Source organism: Ambystoma mexicanum, chromosome 10, assembly GCF_040938575.1.
Source record: "Ambystoma mexicanum isolate Mex_15411 chromosome 10, UKY_AmexF1_1, whole genome shotgun sequence".
Taxonomy (NCBI): Eukaryota; Metazoa; Chordata; class Amphibia; order Caudata; family Ambystomatidae; genus Ambystoma; species Ambystoma mexicanum.
Window position 1 is genome coordinate 606673445 of NC_090932.1, and position 18133 is coordinate 606691577.

Below are 18133 nucleotides of genomic sequence, written 5' to 3' on the forward strand. Positions count from 1 at the left end.
TTTTCGGATCACCTGAAAAGCGTTCGGGCGGAGCCAAAGGTACATTTCCTGGTAGATTAATTTGCACCGGATTAGAGGAAGCTGTTGGGGCATGGCTACCACCAGGGGTAGGCAGAGGAGTCTGTCCCGCTTGGGCTTGTAACAATTGTCTAGCCAAGTCGTCTGTTCGCTCCTTAGAAACCACTAGCTCTCTCCTTAGGGCATTTGTTTCCTGGCGAGCTGCGTGTACTTCTGCTCTCAACTCCCCGAGCAACTGGGCCAATTGGTCTGTGTCCGAAGTCTCCATTGCACCTGGGCGGGAAATGTATGGTGAGGCTTCGCGTTCTGTAACGCTCACCTGGTTCCCTCGGAGGCGCTGGTCTTGACTGGGCGGTGAGAACGTCTTCAACGTTAGGCGTAGGATTCGTTTGGCTCCCGGATTCGACCCCTTCCTCACCGAAAGCTTGACCTGCAGTGTGAGGTGTCTTAAGTAAGTGAATGCTGAGCTCTCCATCCTGCGTCTTGTGCAGGGGCGCTGGATCCAGTTACTTCACTGGATGTGAGTTCCGCCTCTTGATTGCAGAGGGTAGTTGAGAGCGAAGCCGCCGTTTGCTGCACGAGCGTGACTTGTAAGTATTAAAGTTCTCTTTAGATTGCTCTCTTCAAATGTCTTTTCCCCTAATGTCTATGTCTTTTACTTTTCAGATGCTGTCGATGCCAAAGAAGATGCTCTCCCCGATTCGTGGCAGAGAGCGTAACAAGAAGATGATGAATTCGAAGGCACGTAAGTAGGAAGGCTGTTTTGGGGCCGTAGAATGCACCTTAATGTCCCCCTTTGTCTCTACAGGTGCCGGAATGCAGTGCGAGCAAGGTTGGAGCAAGCGCAACACAGGTAAGCAGTTTTGTAACCAAGCGTTACTAACCAATGTTCTTTGTCTTTGCAGGCCCGATGCCGGACGAGAAATGCAGAAAAAACGTCTTGGATGCTGCCGATGGATCGGGTGAGTCGAAGCGCTAACTTTGCCTTTGTCTAACCTGTGCCTTTTGTTTTGCAGGAGCCGCTGAAGATTGAAGATTGGTTCCCAGCAGGTAATTTTCGTAATTACAGGGTCCAGAGCTGAAGATTCGCTGGAGCTGACACGGTGAGCGTCCTGCTGCAGATGCAGAATAACGCGAAGCATGTGGTACCAATCGGGTGTGGTTTAAATAGCCCATAGGAGTGCTTAGGTGTCTTCTTCCACAGCAGCCTCGCCCAGGTAAAAGAGTTCCTGCTTCCAGAAGGGTTCCAGCAGCAATGATCCAGGGAGTGGTGCCTGCCCCACCCAGAAGGAAAAGTAGTCCCTGCCAGAAGAGAGTAAAGCCTCATCTTGCTGGTAAGTAAGCAGCATGGTCTGCTCCAGGTAGGTTCACCCAAGCACCTTTACACTTGATATGAGCCCGGCGCTTCCTGTGCCGGGACGGATCCTTACTATGAGCCTGGCACCACCGGTGCCAGGACAAGGTCCAAAAGGTCCCTATTGGGACTTGCTGGTGCCGATAAGACATGTTATGAGCCTGCTCCCAAGGATGTTGGGTAGGTCCTGACTCCTTGAAAGCAGTGGTCATGACAACAGCATCATGTGTAACATACAGGTACAGGTTGGTCAATGCAGGGGAAGAACACAGGGCTCAAACAAAGTGCTCAAACAAAGAATTTGCAAACTTTGCACTGCACGATTGTACATCTGGCCCACTGGAACTGTATTTGATAAATTGTACTTGCTACTCTACCAGTATCTATTACATTTTAGTGCGCATGTATAGATGTTGCTGACATAGAGTTAATAGTGTAGATGTTGAATAATTGTTTTGGGTGATTTTAAGGTACTGCAGATATTTGTAATGTATTGCCTATTTCACTGTTTACTTACCTAAAGGCACTGACCAACAGAACCAATAATGTGTATGCCACATTACAGATAAGGGGTGACCTTGACATGATCCTGTATTGTTCATATCAATTTCCAGAACTAGTATTAAACCACATTAACCATTTAAACTGGTTTGGAGGTAATGTATGCAAACACACATGTCAGACATGGACCATTAGCTACACAAACTGTCTAGAATTCTCAGACTACTTCCATCTGAATCATGATGGTCCTTTCTTGCAACCAGACTATGAGCTTCTGACCATGCATTGAAAATATGTACACAATATCACCTACATTATGCAGCACAAAAAGGCACAGCACGTGTGCGCCAATCACATGCAGCACAACCAGAAATAGGAGCTAAGCAGTTGCAAACATTAAACATTATTTTGTGGGTTTGTCCTTCCAGAAAATGAGGATGTCGCTAAGTGGAGTTCAGAAATACTGGGACAGTTACAAGCTGTCTATTAACAGGTTACTTCCTAGCAGAGGCATAGGGCTTTACTATAGTGCTTCCCACAGGATGCACTCCACCGTTAGCATGCAGTACAGGATTGCTGTTTACAGTTGGCCGTACTTGCAGCTTATCAGACCTCCTTTCATTACATTTTAGGAGACATTATGGTGACACAAGGAGATGCATCCGCTGTGAATTTAGTCTTTTGTATAAGGTCCAATAATTATCAACTGATTGAAGGCTTAATTCTACCATTAGCAAATGGTGAGTCTGCAAGGTTGGAAGTCTATACAACATTATCCCCACTCAAAGATCAAGAAAAGTGGGAACAATTTGGAAATATAGTGATGTAAATGAGCTATCAATCATCCACAACAACCAAAATAAGGGAGAAAACTAAAGTGCACAAAGAAACTAGCTTCATTTACTCCATGTGGCCGGTAGAAGGTCCACCGATGTTCACAATTACTTCCTGGTAGCCCATGGGTTCTAAACTAGACAAATATCAACATATTCTTAAAAACTGTCACGCTCACCTGATTCCCACGGAGGCGCAGGTCTGGCTTCGAGTGCTGATGCTTCTTCTATGGTGAAGCGCAGGACTCTGAAGATGGACTCACTGGCTCGCAGGAATATTCCCCTGTGCGTGAAAAGGAAGTATTACCTACTGATGGAATAATGCTCAAGCCTCCCACTCCCTTCCAGCCCTCCACGATACCCTTCCTCGATTCCCCGTGAAGTATCACCTTAGGGTCTGGAAGGATGAGTTCTCCATCCTGCTTCTGATGCAGGGGCGCGTTGAAACCCAGTTACTTCACTGGATTGAGGTTTGATGGGAGTTCAAATAAGCTTGACTATTCAGGTAAGGCGCTGTAAGAGTTCTGTAGCAAGTTCAAAAGTTCAAGCCTTATAATAATGTTCATTGTCTTATTGCAGCAAGCGCTAATCGCCTATGTCTTTTTTCCCCTTAGGGGCCGGGGTTCGGAATGCCGGAGATATGGCGCCGACCCGAAGTGAAACGTGCAGTTCCAGTAAATGACAGGTAAGTTCTGGATGAGCGTTCGGGTAATGTCTTTGCATTCGCTCATTCAATGTCTTTGTCTTTTTTCCCCATAGGGGCCGGGGTCCGGAATGCCAGGAAGCGGCAGGACCCGAAATGAAATGGGAATGACCCAACAGGTAAGTCTTAGAAGGAAACTGAGCTTTTCCTATTCCCTTCCTTCTCTCACATTGTGTTCTTGTCTTTTTCTCTCTAGGCTCTGGGAAGTGGCTGCGGATCCGGATGATCGCTGCTGAAGATGGAGGTGCCCAGGAAAGGTGAGTGAAATGCAGCGCTGCAGCGATCGAAGCGAAATGCTTTTAAAATGATGTCTTCGCTTTCAGGATCGTCGGTGTGAAGTCTCCGTGATGCAGCTTTAGCAGGTAAGGTCTTCTTTCTCTCCAATTCTCTCTTAGTAGGTGACCCAGGATGCTGACAGGCGTGGCTGAAGTCCAGATGCAGGAGCTGACACGGTGAGCGTCCAGCTGCGAGGAGCAGAACAACTCGAAGCGTGAGTTGCTGATCGGGTGTGGTTTAAATAGCTTTGGAAGAAGTTCCAGGTATGTATCCTTCCACCGATCAGGTATGTATCCTTCCCCGACCACACCCAGGGGAAGTAGGTCCACAGGTTAAGTAGTTCCATTCAGGCCTCAAGAGGGCCTGGATGTAGCAGCATGGTCTGCATCAGGTAAGTGCATCTTAAAACACTTGAACACATGTCTAGCTTTATGAGCCTGGCGCCTAAGGCGCCAGGACAGGGGTCCAACATGAACCTGGCGCCTAAGGCGCCAGGACTGTGTCCAAAGGGCCCCAGCTTAGGCCCGCTGGCACTTCCCTGGGGGAAATGATGCCTGCCTCTGGGGTTGCTGGGTCGGACCTGGCTCCTTGGTGGTAGGCATCATGACAGTACCACCCCTCAAGGCCCCTCCCAAGGTTGTTCCCTCCGGGGGTTTTGGCTTGTTCGGAAATCTCCGGTGGAACCTTTGTATTAATCGAGGTGCGTGAACATGGTTACTAGGCTCCCACGATCTCTCCTGAGGTCCATATCCCTTCCAGTCAACAAGATAGAAGAGTTTGGACTTTAACACCTTGGAGTCTAAAATGTCTTTAACTTCGAATTCTAATTCCCCTTCAATTTGAACTGGGTCTGGAGGCTTGGACAGTCGGGTCCTTGGTTGTACTGGCTTCAAAAGTGATGCATGAAAAACTGGATGAATACGCATGTTAGGCGGTAAATCCAGTTTAAAGGCCACGGGATTGATTATAGCCTTGATGGGATAAGGTCCTATGAATCTGGGATTGAAAGTTCGCGGGCCCTTGAGGGGTAAATGTTTCGTTGCTAGCCATACCTGATCTCCTACTTGGTAAGGAGGAGTTTTACTTCGGTGCAAATCAGCGTTTTCTTTATACTTTTTCTTGGCTTGCTGTAAATGAGTTGCAGCTTCTTTGAAGGATTGGGTTATTGTGGAATGCAGATGATTTACTGCGGGCATTTCCAGGGTCAGAGGTGGATCTAGATCAGAGGTCCGAGGATGGTGACCATACAAAGTATAAAAAGGAGTTTGTCAGGTTCCAGAATGCACTGAATTGTTGTATGCATATTCTGCGATCCAAAGGATGTCTTTCCAATTTAACTCGGATTGGTGTAACATGCACCGAAAGATATTGCTCGAGAGTCTGATTGGTTCTCTCGGTTTGTCCGTCGGTCTGGGGGTGGTGGCTGGTGGATAGCCGCACATCTATTTGTGCTAGTTGGCAACACTTCTTCCAAGAATGGGAGATAAATTGACTTCCACGATCCGAGACTAATATGGAAGGGAAACCATGTATGCGAACTATATTCTCCAGAAATTCCTTGGCCAAGGTGGAAGCTGAAGGCAAACCTTTTAAAGGGATAAAGTGGGCCATTTTGGAGAATAGATCCACAATTACAAGGATAGTGTTGTAACCAGCACAAGGAGGCAGGTCAGTTATAAAGTCCATTGACAAGGTGTGCCATGGTGCCGGTGGAATATCCAAGGGTTGAAGTAGGCCGGCTGGCCTTTTCTTTTGACCCTTGTTTTGGGCGCAAATTCCGCAAGACAAAACAAAAGACTTTATGTCTTTTCTCCAAGAAGGCCACCAGAAGTGGCGTTTGATTTTTTCCTCCGTTTTAGCGATACCAGGGTGTCCTTCCATTAATGATTCATGATGATGGGCAATAACAAGTTCTTGCAATTCTTTACTAGGCAGAAACAACCGCTCCTGGAAGTAGGGTAAGTCATCCTTAACGGTGTAATGAGGACCCTTTTGACTCCATTCCAGTAAGGCTGAAGAGTCTAGAAGTTGTTTTACTTGCGTTTGGATGTCCTCAATAGTTTGCAATGAAGTTAGGCCTAAGATTCTTTGTTCTGGTATGATTGGCACAGGTTCTAAACTCGAATTGGGTTCTTCCATGCCAATCCGGGATAAGGCGTCCGCTTTACCATTCTTGCAGCCAGGGCGATAGGTAATTACAAAATCAAATTCCGCAAAGAATAGAGCCCATCAGAGTTGTCGTGAAGATTGAGCCTTGGCCGTCTTTAAATACTGTAAATTTCTGTGGTCCGTAATTACGGTGATGGTGTGTCTTGCCCCGAGAAGGTAGTGACGCCAAGCCTTGAAAGCAGATTTAATAGCCAGTAACTCTTTTTCGGTAATTGCGTAGTTGATTTCAGGAGGAGAAAATTTCCTGGACCAAAAGGCCACAGGGTGTAGTTGGTTAGTTTCTGGGTCTCTTTGCGACAGGACAGCTCCCATGGCCGAACTGGATGCGTCGGTTTCCACAATGTAAGGGAGATCTGGGTGCGGGTGCTTCAATATAGGTGCAGAGGTGAATTTGGTTTTCAGGTTCTGAAAGGCTTGTTCGGCCTCAAGAGTCCATTCAAAGCGTTTGTTTTTCTTTAGGAGAGCTGTGATGGGCTGGACTGTTTGGGAAAATTCCGGGATGAATCTTCGATAGAAATTGGCGAAGCCGAGCATGCTCTGAACTCCCTTCACCGAGCTAGGAGATGGCCATTTGAGGATGGCGTCCACCTTTCGCGAGTCCATTCGGACTCCTTGAGGTGTCAGGATAAATCCGAGAAACTCCACTTCTGTGGTATGAAAAACGCATTTTTCGAGCTTTGCAAATAGTCTGTGCTGGCGCAATTTCTCAAGAACTGCCCTAACATGTTTTCTGTGATCGGATTCTGAAGAGGAGTACACCAGGATGTCGTCAATATAAACAATGACACAGACGTCGATAAGTTCCCGAAGAACATCATTCATAAAGTACTGAAAGGCGGCAGGTGCATTGCACAAACCGAAGGGCATCACCTGATATTCGAAGAGCCCAAATTTGGTGCGGAATGCAGTCTTCCACTCGTCGCCTTCTTTTATACGCACCAGGTGATAAGCTCCTCGGAGATCTAACTTGGTGTACACACAAGCGTCTTTCACCTGGTCGATAAGCTCAGGGATCAGGGGCAGAGGATAACGATTCTTAATCGTTATTTGATTTAGGGCGCGATAGTCTATACATGTTCTAAGGTCGCCCTCTTTTTTCGGCACGAAGAACAGAGCTGAGGAGACAGGAGACTTGGACGGGCGAATAAAACCATTGGCTAGGTACTGATCTAAATACTGACGCAAATGTAGGTTCTCAGGTTCCGTAAGAGCATAAATCCTACTACAAGGTAGTTGAGCATTGGGTACCAGATCGATTTGGCAATCGTAAGACCGATGGGGAGGTAACGTGTTAGCCTGTTCCTTCTGAAAAACGTCTTGGAATTCTTGGTATTCAGACGGTAGCTGTACAGGGGTGGAAGTTGCTGAGGCTAGACCCATAACTGGATTTCTTGGGTAACAAGTTGGTTCACAATCAGGAAAACTTATCTTCTTTGCTCGCCAGTCGATTCTGGGATTATGTGTTTCTAACCAAGGAATTCCAAGAATTACTTGAAATTGTGGGGCCTTGATCACATCAAACACGATTGCTTCCCGATGTCCATCCTGACCCACCAGTGTCATTTCAACAGTGGAATGCGTTACAGGCCCTGAGGCAATTTCGGTTCCATCTACTGTAGTAATGACATCTTGGGTTACTTTCGGGCGGAGAGGGAGCTTAATCCTAGAAGCCAATTCACGGTCTATGTAATTTCCAATAGCTCCACTGTCGATGTATGCTTTTATAGCATGCAACAGCTGAGGCTGTTTTGGGTCCACTAGCACCATTGGCATGACAAAATGCGAGGTCAAAGAGTTTGTTTTCAAGCTCGGCAAGCGGACCCCTACGCTTGTCGGGCTAGGTCGTTTCCCGAATCAGGTGTCAATAAATCGTTATCAGTGGCTCCAACCACCTTCTTCGGTGGTTTAACCGGACAATTTCGAAGTAAGTGACCGGAAGTCCCGCAATACAGGCAAAGTTGCATTTGCCGCCTTCTCTCTCGTTCTTTCTGTGTTAATGGTCCTTTAACACCGCCGATTTGCATAGGTTCGGATACGTCGGTACTCTTGGAGTTAGCGTGGGTTTTGATCGGTACTCGGGTTTCGTACTTGAACCGATCTGCTTTTCTATTTTGAAGTCTGTGATCAAGTTGAACCACCAAGTCTATGTAGTCTGCGCAGACCTGGGGTGGATCTACTATCTGAGCTAGAACATCCTTAAGCTCTCCGCGCAGGCCTCGATGAAACAATGTGATCCTTTTGTTTTCTGGCCATCCAGTTTCCACAACCAGTCTATTAAAGGTGGCAACGTAGGACAGAAGATCCTTATTACCTTGTCGTAAGGATAGCAGTTCGTTATCAAGGGCCTGTCCTTGAGAGTGTAGAGCAAACAATCTTTCCATGCTGGCCTGGAAACCCTGAAAATTCTGGAGAATGGGATCATCCTGATTTACCAATGGAATAGACCAATCGGCAGCACTGCCACTGAGGTAAAATAGTATAAAGGCTACCTTGGTCTGGTCGTTAGGGAAGGCCCCGGGTCTGCATAGAAAGTGTAAACAACATTGGTTCATAAAGACGGCATATTTCTTGGGAAGCCCCGCAAAACGTTCAGGCGGGGCCAAAGGCATATGAACAGGTAGATTGATTTGTACCGGGTTATTCAAACCCATTAATGTGGAAGTATCTCCGGAATTAGGTAAAGGAGTGTGCCCTGCCTGGGCCTGCAATAACCTTTTGGCCAGGTCATCTGTTCTTTCCTTAGATAGGATCAGTTCTCTTTTGAGAGCGTTAGTCCCCTGGCGGGCTGAGTGCACTTCTGCCCGTAATTCCCCCAAAAGCTGGGCCAGATGATCTGTCTCGGAAGTCTCCATAGCGCCCGGGTGGGAAATTATGGGTAGGCTTTGCGTTCTGTCATGCTCACCTGATTCCCACGGAGGCGCAGGTCTGGCTTCGAGTGCTGATGCTTCTTCTATGGTGAAGCGCAGGACTCTGAAGATGGACTCACTGGCTCGCAGGAATATTCCCCTGTGCATGAAAAGGGAGTATTACCTACTGACGGAATAATGCTCAAGCCTCCCACTCCCTTCCAGCCCTCCACGATACCCTTCCTCGATTCCCCGTGAAGTCTCACCTTAGGGTCTGGAAGGATGAGTTCTCCATCCTGCTTCGGATGCAGGGGCGCGTTGAAACCCAGTTACTTCACTGGATTGAGGTTTGATGGGAGTTCAAATAAGCTTGACTATTCAGGTAAGGCGCTGTAAGAGTTCTATAGCAAGTTCAAAAGTTCAAGCCTTATAATAATGTTCATTGTCTTATTGCAGCAAGCGCTAATCGCTTATGTCTTTTTTCCCCTTAGGGGCCAGGGTTCGGAATGCCGGAAATATGGCGCCGACCCAAAGTGAAACGTGCAGTTCCAGTAAATGACAGGTAAGTTCTGGATGAGCGTTCGGGTAATGTCTTTGCATTCGCTCATTCAATGTCTTTGTCTTTTTTCCCCATAGGGGCCGGGGTCCGGAATGCCAGGAAGCGGCAGGACCCGAAATGAAATGGGAATGACCCAACAGGTAAGTCTTAGAAGGAAACTGAGCTTTTCCTATTCCCTTCCTTCTCTCACCTTGTGTTCTTGTCTTTTTCTCTCTAGGCTCTGGGAAGTGGCTGCGGATCCGGATGATCGCTGCTGAAGATGGAGGTGCCCAGGAAAGGTGAGTGAAATGCAGCGCTGCAGCGATCAAAGTGAAATGCTTTTAAAATGATGTCTTCCCTTTCAGGATCGTCGGTGTGAAGTCTCCGTGATGCAGCTTTAGCAGGTAAGGTCTTCTTTCTCTCCAATTCTCTCTTAGCAGGTGACCCAGGATGCTGACGGGCGTGGCTGAAGTCCAGATGCAGGAGCTGACACGGTGAGCGTCCAGCTGCGAGGAGCAGAACAACGCGAAGCGTGAGTTGCTGATCGGGTGTGGTTTAAATAGCTTTGGAAGAAGTTCCAGGTATGTATCCGTCCACGATCAGGTATGTATCCTTCCCCGACCACACCCAGGGGAAAGTAGGTCCACAGGTAAAGTAGTTCCATTCAGGCCTCAAGCGGGCCTGGATGTAGCAGCATGGTCTGCATCAGGTAAGTGCACCTTAAAACACTTGAACACATGTCTAGGTTTATGAGCCTGGCGCCTAAGGCGCCAGGACAGGGGTCCAACATGAGCCTGGCGCCTAAGGTGCCAGGACTGTGTCCAAAGGGCCCCAGCTTGGGCCCGCTGGCACTTCCCTGGGGGAAATGATGCCTGCCTCTGGGGTTGCTGGGTCGGACCTGGCTCCTTGGAGGTAGGCATCATGACAAAAACAATATTCACAAGTTGTCATTGGTTGTTAAATTAAAATCAACATATTGTTCCATACATGACTTCTTCAAATTGATTAATCATTATCTTTGAGCCTGCCCAGCAAACGCGGACTGGCCTATAGTGCAATAGGGCAATGCCTGAACCAAAAACTCAAAATGCTGGTGTGGGCCAATTATTTTGGTCAAAGTGGGCCACTTTTTTTGGCCAATGTGTGCCAGTTTGATGAGCTACTTCATTATGTGGCTAGTAGTTTTGACCAGTGTTGTTGAATAAATAGTCTTTAAAATGTAAATTTGCATTACAATGTATCCACAAAAAAACTTGGGTACTATTCAAACAGTCTGTCGCAAAAGGAATGAATTGCCATGAGCAACTGTGGGCCACTTTTCCATTGGTGCCTGAGAAAATGTTATGCCCCAATCTGACCCTGCTGCCCAGGTTGTCTCCCACTATGCAAGACATCCTGTTGCAGGCATCATCGGACCATGCTCTTATTGGTTGGCACCATAACATGCTGACATTGTTACAACAGTGGTGCCTATTACTGATGTGGCCTTGGCTGTTACACTTGCCCACAACAGTCCAATTCAAATTTGGTGGGAAAGGAGCGATCAAAACATTGCCCTGGCCAAAGAACTATCAAACTCACACCCATCTCATCTTTCCACGCCAGGCCCAACTTCCCAAGCAGTTTGCTCAACCTTGAACAGCTCATCCTGTACTCACCTCTTGGACATACGGCTGCTTGCAGATGTATGATCTAAATAGGTCATGACGGCCCTAGCTTATTCATTGTAGTGTGAGGCCAGTGTATGAGACCTTTGCCTTCAATTTATTTGACTTATTAATGTGTTCTTCGTGTGTGCCTTGATCTGCGTTCACCATTGGGTGCACTGTGGGTATATCTTGCGAGTGTGTTCTTGGCAACATTACTGCGTGCACCTGGCAATTAAAACTTGTGAATTTCTGTCTTTAAAAATCTGATTATAACTTTATCCTCGAGGAATAGCACAGCGTGTCTTTAACATCCCAATATCAGTTTTATGTCACTATTTTTAACATACATGCAGCTCCCAGATACTGTAGATAGTGGGAATGGTGATGAAAGGGAGCGGTTGTCAGAAGGAAACTAAGAATAAGTGGTGGTAAATCAAGGGAATAGGTACGGAAGCTTAGGCGTGGTGGATTAAAATTGGTAGCCAACATTGTATAAATTCTGGAGGGGAGAGGATTTACTGAAGAGAGTGGGAAAGGGGGAAAGTCAGTAAATATACTAAGGTTACCAACATTTGGAATTTCAGTGATATGCCATCTTAAAAGAAAATGACAGTAACCCGTGAACAAAAGAGAAGCACATTCCTTATTCCTTAAAGCACTTTAATAAGCAAAATGGTCAAAACATTTAATTGTATTTTTTTCACAACCGGAAAGTGAGCAAGCCAAGAATGTAAACATTGATGCTATTGGTTGTCCTACTACGATACCACTTTTCCATGTAATGCTTTCCTCAGAATCACCCTTTCCTCATAACAATAAACAATTAACTGTGATAGGCAACAGTAACACCTTTGCTTTCATATTTTCCTTGCAGGAAATGAATGCACCTTCTTTTAGAGTGGAAAAGAATGAAGACGGCACAATGCATCTACATTATTACTCAGACAGAAAGGGCCTTTGCCATATTGTCCCAGGTAAAACTTCAGAAACGTCTCTCTCTCTCTCTCTCTCTCTCTCTCTCTCTCTCTCTCTCTCTCTCTCTCTCATACACACACACAACCACGCTTGTTTGTATTGTGTTAAAGACACCATTTCTGAATATTAAGGCTGAGTTAAACGTTTAGTTCTTTGCATTATTATTAAAAACCTGTATCATGTTGTTTTGCCGACAGGGATTCCTTTGTATTATTTTACTTTGAAGTAATTCTGCCAAACATACTAATCGAATTACATAGGGGGTGGGGGTAAGGGGTTACAAGTGGTGGTGATGGGTTTGGAGTAGGGGGACTAGTATAGCGAAAGGGTGGCCTTGGGCGGAGCCCCAAACAATGCTATATGTTTTTTCAGTGGAATTCCTGCAGAGTAAATTGCTTCAGAGGAATTCCTGGCGGAAGAACGACATTGAACCTAAAAACCCACTTGTGATTCTCCACCTCTAAATACACATAAAGCGAAGCATTATCAACATAAACCACTCCTCACCACTTCAGGATTTGTACCTGCTTCATCTTCCTCTCCTCCCGCTACCGATCACACCTCCATGTAGGTGGGTCAATACCAGGCCTGGCTCCAGGAATTTTCATCTGGGTGGGCCAGGGTTGTGATCAGGGGACCACATTCCATTGGGTGTGGGTCTAGGAGTACCCTAATCAAAGTGCTGGTGTTGATCCAGATTTCCCAGATCCATGATCCAACAAAAAATGTCATCCCAGATCTGCAAAAATACATTTGCACTCCTCTATAAAAAAAACAGTACATAGCAAAAGAGAAGCAATTAAAATAGTGTTGTAATATCAATCTAACTATCTTCCCTTCCCATCTGCTCTCCCCTTTCTGTTATATCTGCTCCTTCTTCAACATTCACCATCCAGTCACCTTCCTTCAGATGCCCTAACCACTGTTCCCGTTTACCCCCCTCCTATTCACACCAGCACCCAGCTTGCCTTTCCTGGCCTGGCTTGGGAGAATTGAGGGTGATGCCTCCTCTTCCTCCTCTGAGAGGGCTGAGCAGCGAGGCCCCCCAGTCTTTGTACCATCTCAGATGTCCTCCCAACAATACCTTCCTGAGCACTGTGGCTACTCCCAGCAGACCAAGGAGGAGATGCTTGTGCTCCCTCCATCTTTGTCAACGATAGACCACCTCCACCTTCGAGAATACTGAAGCATGGAATATGAGATTTTGTTTCCTACAAAATACATTTTTTATTTAAACTTCTTTTAATTTCAAGAACAGAACATACCATGTCCAATCAATACAGGTAGCCTTGTTGATCTTAACAATATTTCGAGCACAACAACATATCCTCCAAGAACATACACATGTATACAATCCTCCCTTCACCCACCCATTCCACAACCTCCTCCCCCCTCCTTTTCAACTGAACCCCTACAGTAGTCCCATTCTGAATGTCTCCCATCAATGGTTCATGTCCAAAATTAAATTTTAAACAAAAAAAGTTTTTTTTTTCCATTTTTGCAGCACATTTTAATTGATCTGATAGTGCAAGAGAGTGCTAGGGCTGTAAGGGCTGCATCAGGAGGCAGACAGTGCTGGTTGAGGGGTTTCCGGCCTCCTGGTATCGCTCCAGGTGGGGCGTGCCCCTGTACATCATTGTCTGGTACATACTGTTTACATACATACATTATAATATTCAACTATCCATGATGACTCTTTGTTTGATGTGTTTACTTTGATTTGCTATTAAATGACACAATAAATGTGGTACGGATATTTTCAAAGTTAGATGTGTGTGCTCTTATGCCTGGGCTGCCCATCTATTAAACCATGAGTGAGGCTTTTTGGAATAGCTTATAATGCGAACTGAATCACTTTTAGGAGCACCTAATTGTAACAGGTAAGGCATAGGGAATTAAAAAAATATGCCAAGGATCACACATTTTGGTCAAGTGGTAAAGCCGTAATTTGAGCCTAGTCTCAAATGTAGATGCTTGTCCACACATCTTCCAAGCTCAAATTGGCACACATATGTGTTGGGGTTTGGCTTTGAATACCTAAAATAATACTAAGTGTTATACAGATTACTTTAAAAATTCACAAGTCACATTATAAACCAACCTGACAATGTATTCATTATTGTAGAAACATGTTGATGAAAAGATTAAGGGGGGCATTTTGTTTTGAATCCTAAATTGCACAAAGCGGAATTCTCCTGTTTGCACTTTTTTGAAAAAGGGGCCATTCATTCATTTCAATTGTTTCCACCAAGTACTGGAAACGTAAAGAGTAAAACACAGGCGAAAATTGCCTTTGCTCTTTATGAATACGTGTCTGGAAAAGTGTAAATCATTACCACAATTAACGATTGTGGGAGCCATCCACATTGTATTCCTTTGGACTCTGCCTGCTTTTACCAGGTGTAAAAGTCAGGCAGATCCCATAGGAATCCATTGGTTTTCCGCCAATGTAGAAATACATGCTGATGGAATATCAATCGGATTTGGCAGGGGGACCTTGGTAAGTCCGATCTGCTCTCCAACTTCGCCTGCCAAATCATACAAAATCCTGCAGCTTATAAAAGGTGGAGCTAAATGCATTTAGCGCCACTTCTTCCACTCTGCTTGACCTGGAAAATGATCCCCTATGACTGTAGCTTTATTTTCCCCATCCTGAATGGAAGCCTACAAGCGCCAATTAATAGCAATTAATGAGAACTTACAAACAATCTCATACAGACACAAAGTCAAATGAAATGCATGCCAAGGTTATTGTTTCACACAGCTTGTTCTGTATCCCCTTAATTACTAATCACCCAACAATCACACTTAAATATCTTCTTAAAACCCTATATATTTTTTTTTAAAGTGCCACAGCAATGGCCCCTGCCTTTTTACGTTTTATCTTCTCTAATCACTTCCAGTAGTAAATAATCTACCAAAGAGACACGTTAAAAAGATAAGATCTCACTGGTAGGGCCTGTTCAGCCCTGGATGTTTGTATTTGAGGGGAGAGAGTAGAGCAGGGGGGTGGGGGGATTGGCATTTTTCCCTTGTCCAAATGTTAAATCCACCTCTGATTGCACTCTTTAGAAACATTTTAAATACTTTTAGTTATAAAAGATGCACACCTTTTATTCTTTGCCCGTAATATTATAGAAAACGCTCTTTTTTAATGTTATTTTACGGGTGTTCATGTTTCATTTCTGGCACTGCCTAAACACCCAGCACCCAGGATTTACAGCATACTTTCCAAACAAATCCCACAACACACATGAGATATTCTGTTTGCATACAAATCTGTAAAGTTACTCAAACAGAATGAGGTTATCAAGTCAGTACTTATCAGTTTGAATCATGAAACATTCTGGCAGAGTAGACTAGGCTTCCAAACAAAGGTACATTCTATTTAGCTCGGAGCCCCACTGGTAAGTATGCATAAGAAGATCTGAAACTGGTCAATACTTGCCAGCCTAGCCTTATCATTTTCAGGTAGGGCCTTGTTGGACCATCTCAGTGAGGTGCAGCTTGATTCCCTAGGCATAGCAAGCAAGCCACCCACATCTTGGCATATACACATTCACTTAGGGAGACAAACTCAAGGCAGCATACATTGGCCTAGCCAACCGCTTGGGCTTTTGATTAGGCACGGGTAGGCATTTTCCAGAAACTGCCATAACGGTACCACCTGGCCATAAAATGGGAAAAGCTGGAAAACGGTGTCAGTTACTGGGCATATGATGGCATGGAACAAGTCTACTAATACCTAGATGCATGCCAAAACCGCTGGATTTGTGATTGCTTGTTTAAGACATGATTTCAGTGTAAGTCACAGAGGCATTGACAAAAATATTGCTTATAAAATCAACTGGCTAAGGGCACACAATAAGAGAATTTACTACAGCAGGAGGAGGTCTTTTACAGAGGTAATTAAACACTCAAAAGAATGCTTAGATATAACACTGGCAGGCCCTATACAGCAACAGGTTTGGTGTTACTTTGTGACAGAGCTTGCTCAAATAGTTCTAGAAAGGTTAGAGTTTGGTGGTGAGGCATTAACATAGCCATGGCTAGCATTAGGTGGGTAAAGGACCAGACACACCCTAAGATGTGCGTTTCTCCTCATATTTTATTGTCATCCTATCTGTGTTCCACAGCATGCGTTCTGGTTGTACCTAATGGGTAACAAGTCTCTGGACCCCCGTCATTGCTCTGGCCAGCCTTCTATACCATTGTTTGCATATCAGTCTTGGCCCTGTCACTAATGTCAGAAGCCCTTCCAAAACTGCTAGACCACAGGCCAAAGAATTCATTTGGTTGCTTGTGTTCCAATGCAGAAGGAACACGGCTTAGCAATTGAGATTCAACTGTACCTTTTGGTGGCGGCACCAAAAGTAATTTGCTAATGGCTTGTACCCTTCTCTAATCACACAGGCATACTACACAATTATGACATTGAATGTTGCACAGAGCAATAGTAGTGGTAATGTTTAATTCAAAGCATTGCATCTATCACTTTTTGATTTTACTACACTCTCCTCGCCAGAAGTAAATGTGTTTTACTACAAACCTTATCTTTTTACTTATACTCAACTCCTTAATGCAGCAGAATATATACTTTGAATGTAATTTGTAAGGGCCCCCTGTCACTTGACGCACCTTCTGCAGAAATCTGTGTTCAAGCATTTTTACCTGTCATTTATTGTTTGATATAGTTAACCATTTTATTAAGCATGATGTGAAAAACACTATAATAGTTGTAGGCAGCCTGCTTGAATAAGTGCGCTACATCATGGCTGTGGGGCATAAATCATTGTCTAGGGCATGAAAACAAATCCTGGCCAGGCCTCCTGCAATTCAGCCACTCAGAATGATGTCTCTGAGGTTGCTGCTGAATATTTAGAGTGACATCCACCCCCCACTCCCTTGGTTACCAGTGTGTATAACACCACCCACATGGCCTCCTTTCTAGGGGAGGGGCAGAGGCTGGCTCTGGGGGGCCAGGCCCCCTGCGCCCCCCGCTGGAGCCCGGTCTGGTGAATACTGTACATTGCAGAGAAGTGACTTGAAGGGCCCTTTACCTGCAATGCAGATTTTAAATTTTCAGCTTAATTTCATGTTAAAAAAACACATTTCTGTTTTGGGCACTGAGTTGCATCACAGCAACCCAGACATAGGGGAAAGCACCCAGAGCACTCACAGTGTTTATGTGAGCCAATGAATGTAATGTTTTTAAAGTTATTTATAAAACATGAACCTAGCTAACACAGTGCTGTCAGGAGGTAGAATAAATAATGCTTAATGTTGCTTAATGTGCCAAATTGTGCCAATACATAAGCCATTAACCCAGAAATTCTGCACATTACATGTTTCCTGCTTATTAAACATAACTGTAAAGTTCCATGGATTTTGGTGGCACAACCGGCAATCTTTTCTTTTTAAGTGCTTTCTTTAGAGCACATAATGTTGCTTAGTGTTGAATGAATTAATCTTTATTTCGAAAAGAGCAAAGATTCATAAAAGAAAACATACAAATATACAAATAGAATAAATATATAACATGATAAAATGAACACACCACATTCAGTTATAATTATAAATATAAAAGTAAGGGTTTGTACAACTGCAATCATTCAGACACATATTCGGCAATCAGCTGTATTGCGGCTTCTAGACCATCATTCATAGACCATCTTTCGATGGCAGTGATAATATAAAACTACCTTCTTTTATTGTAGAGCAATTTGTCTTAAAATTGGTATACAAATCTTGACCTTAGTTTATAAAATGCTGGAAAGGAAAACAAAAAATGAACCAGCACTGGGAATAATGATACATTGTATGGACAGCGGATATTAGATTAAGCCATCCTTTCCCTTAACTAACAACTGTAAACGACTTGTCCTCAGGTGTAGCAAGACAGACCTCATTCTTTTACAATGAAACCAGTGCATGTAATATGCATTGAGTCCACCACATCTGTGGTCATGATACCTGAGGACTGAATTATTTTTTAACTCGAGACAGCCATGTGCGTTCCTTCTATGCTCCATATATTTTGTTGCACCAATGTAACATCAGCTTTGGAAGCATTTGCGGGAGCAGCATAAAGCCCTAACAAATCAATACTCACAAATGCTTTTTCCAAAGAATTCAGACAGGTGATATTCCTACAGGTATCAGAGAGTTTTAGATCTTGTATGATCTCATGTGTTAGATGATGCTCTGCTTGGGATCATAATGAAATGGATATTTCTTCTCTGTGAAAGGCACAGTGAGCTAAAACGTGGTT

At 44.7% G+C, this 18133-nt stretch overlaps 1 protein-coding gene across 2 annotated transcripts in view; it reads left to right on the forward strand.

Moving 5' to 3' along the window:
• Positions 1-18133, forward strand: part of LOC138491587 (guanylate cyclase soluble subunit beta-2-like) — a 707294-nt gene that overhangs the window by 112407 nt on the left and 576754 nt on the right. For both annotated transcript variants that reach the window (XM_069618174.1, XM_069618173.1), the window contains exon 5: positions 11762-11861. In XM_069618174.1, the coding sequence (XP_069474275.1) occupies positions 11762-11861 (100 nt within the window). The remainder of the gene's footprint in view (positions 1-11761; positions 11862-18133) is intronic.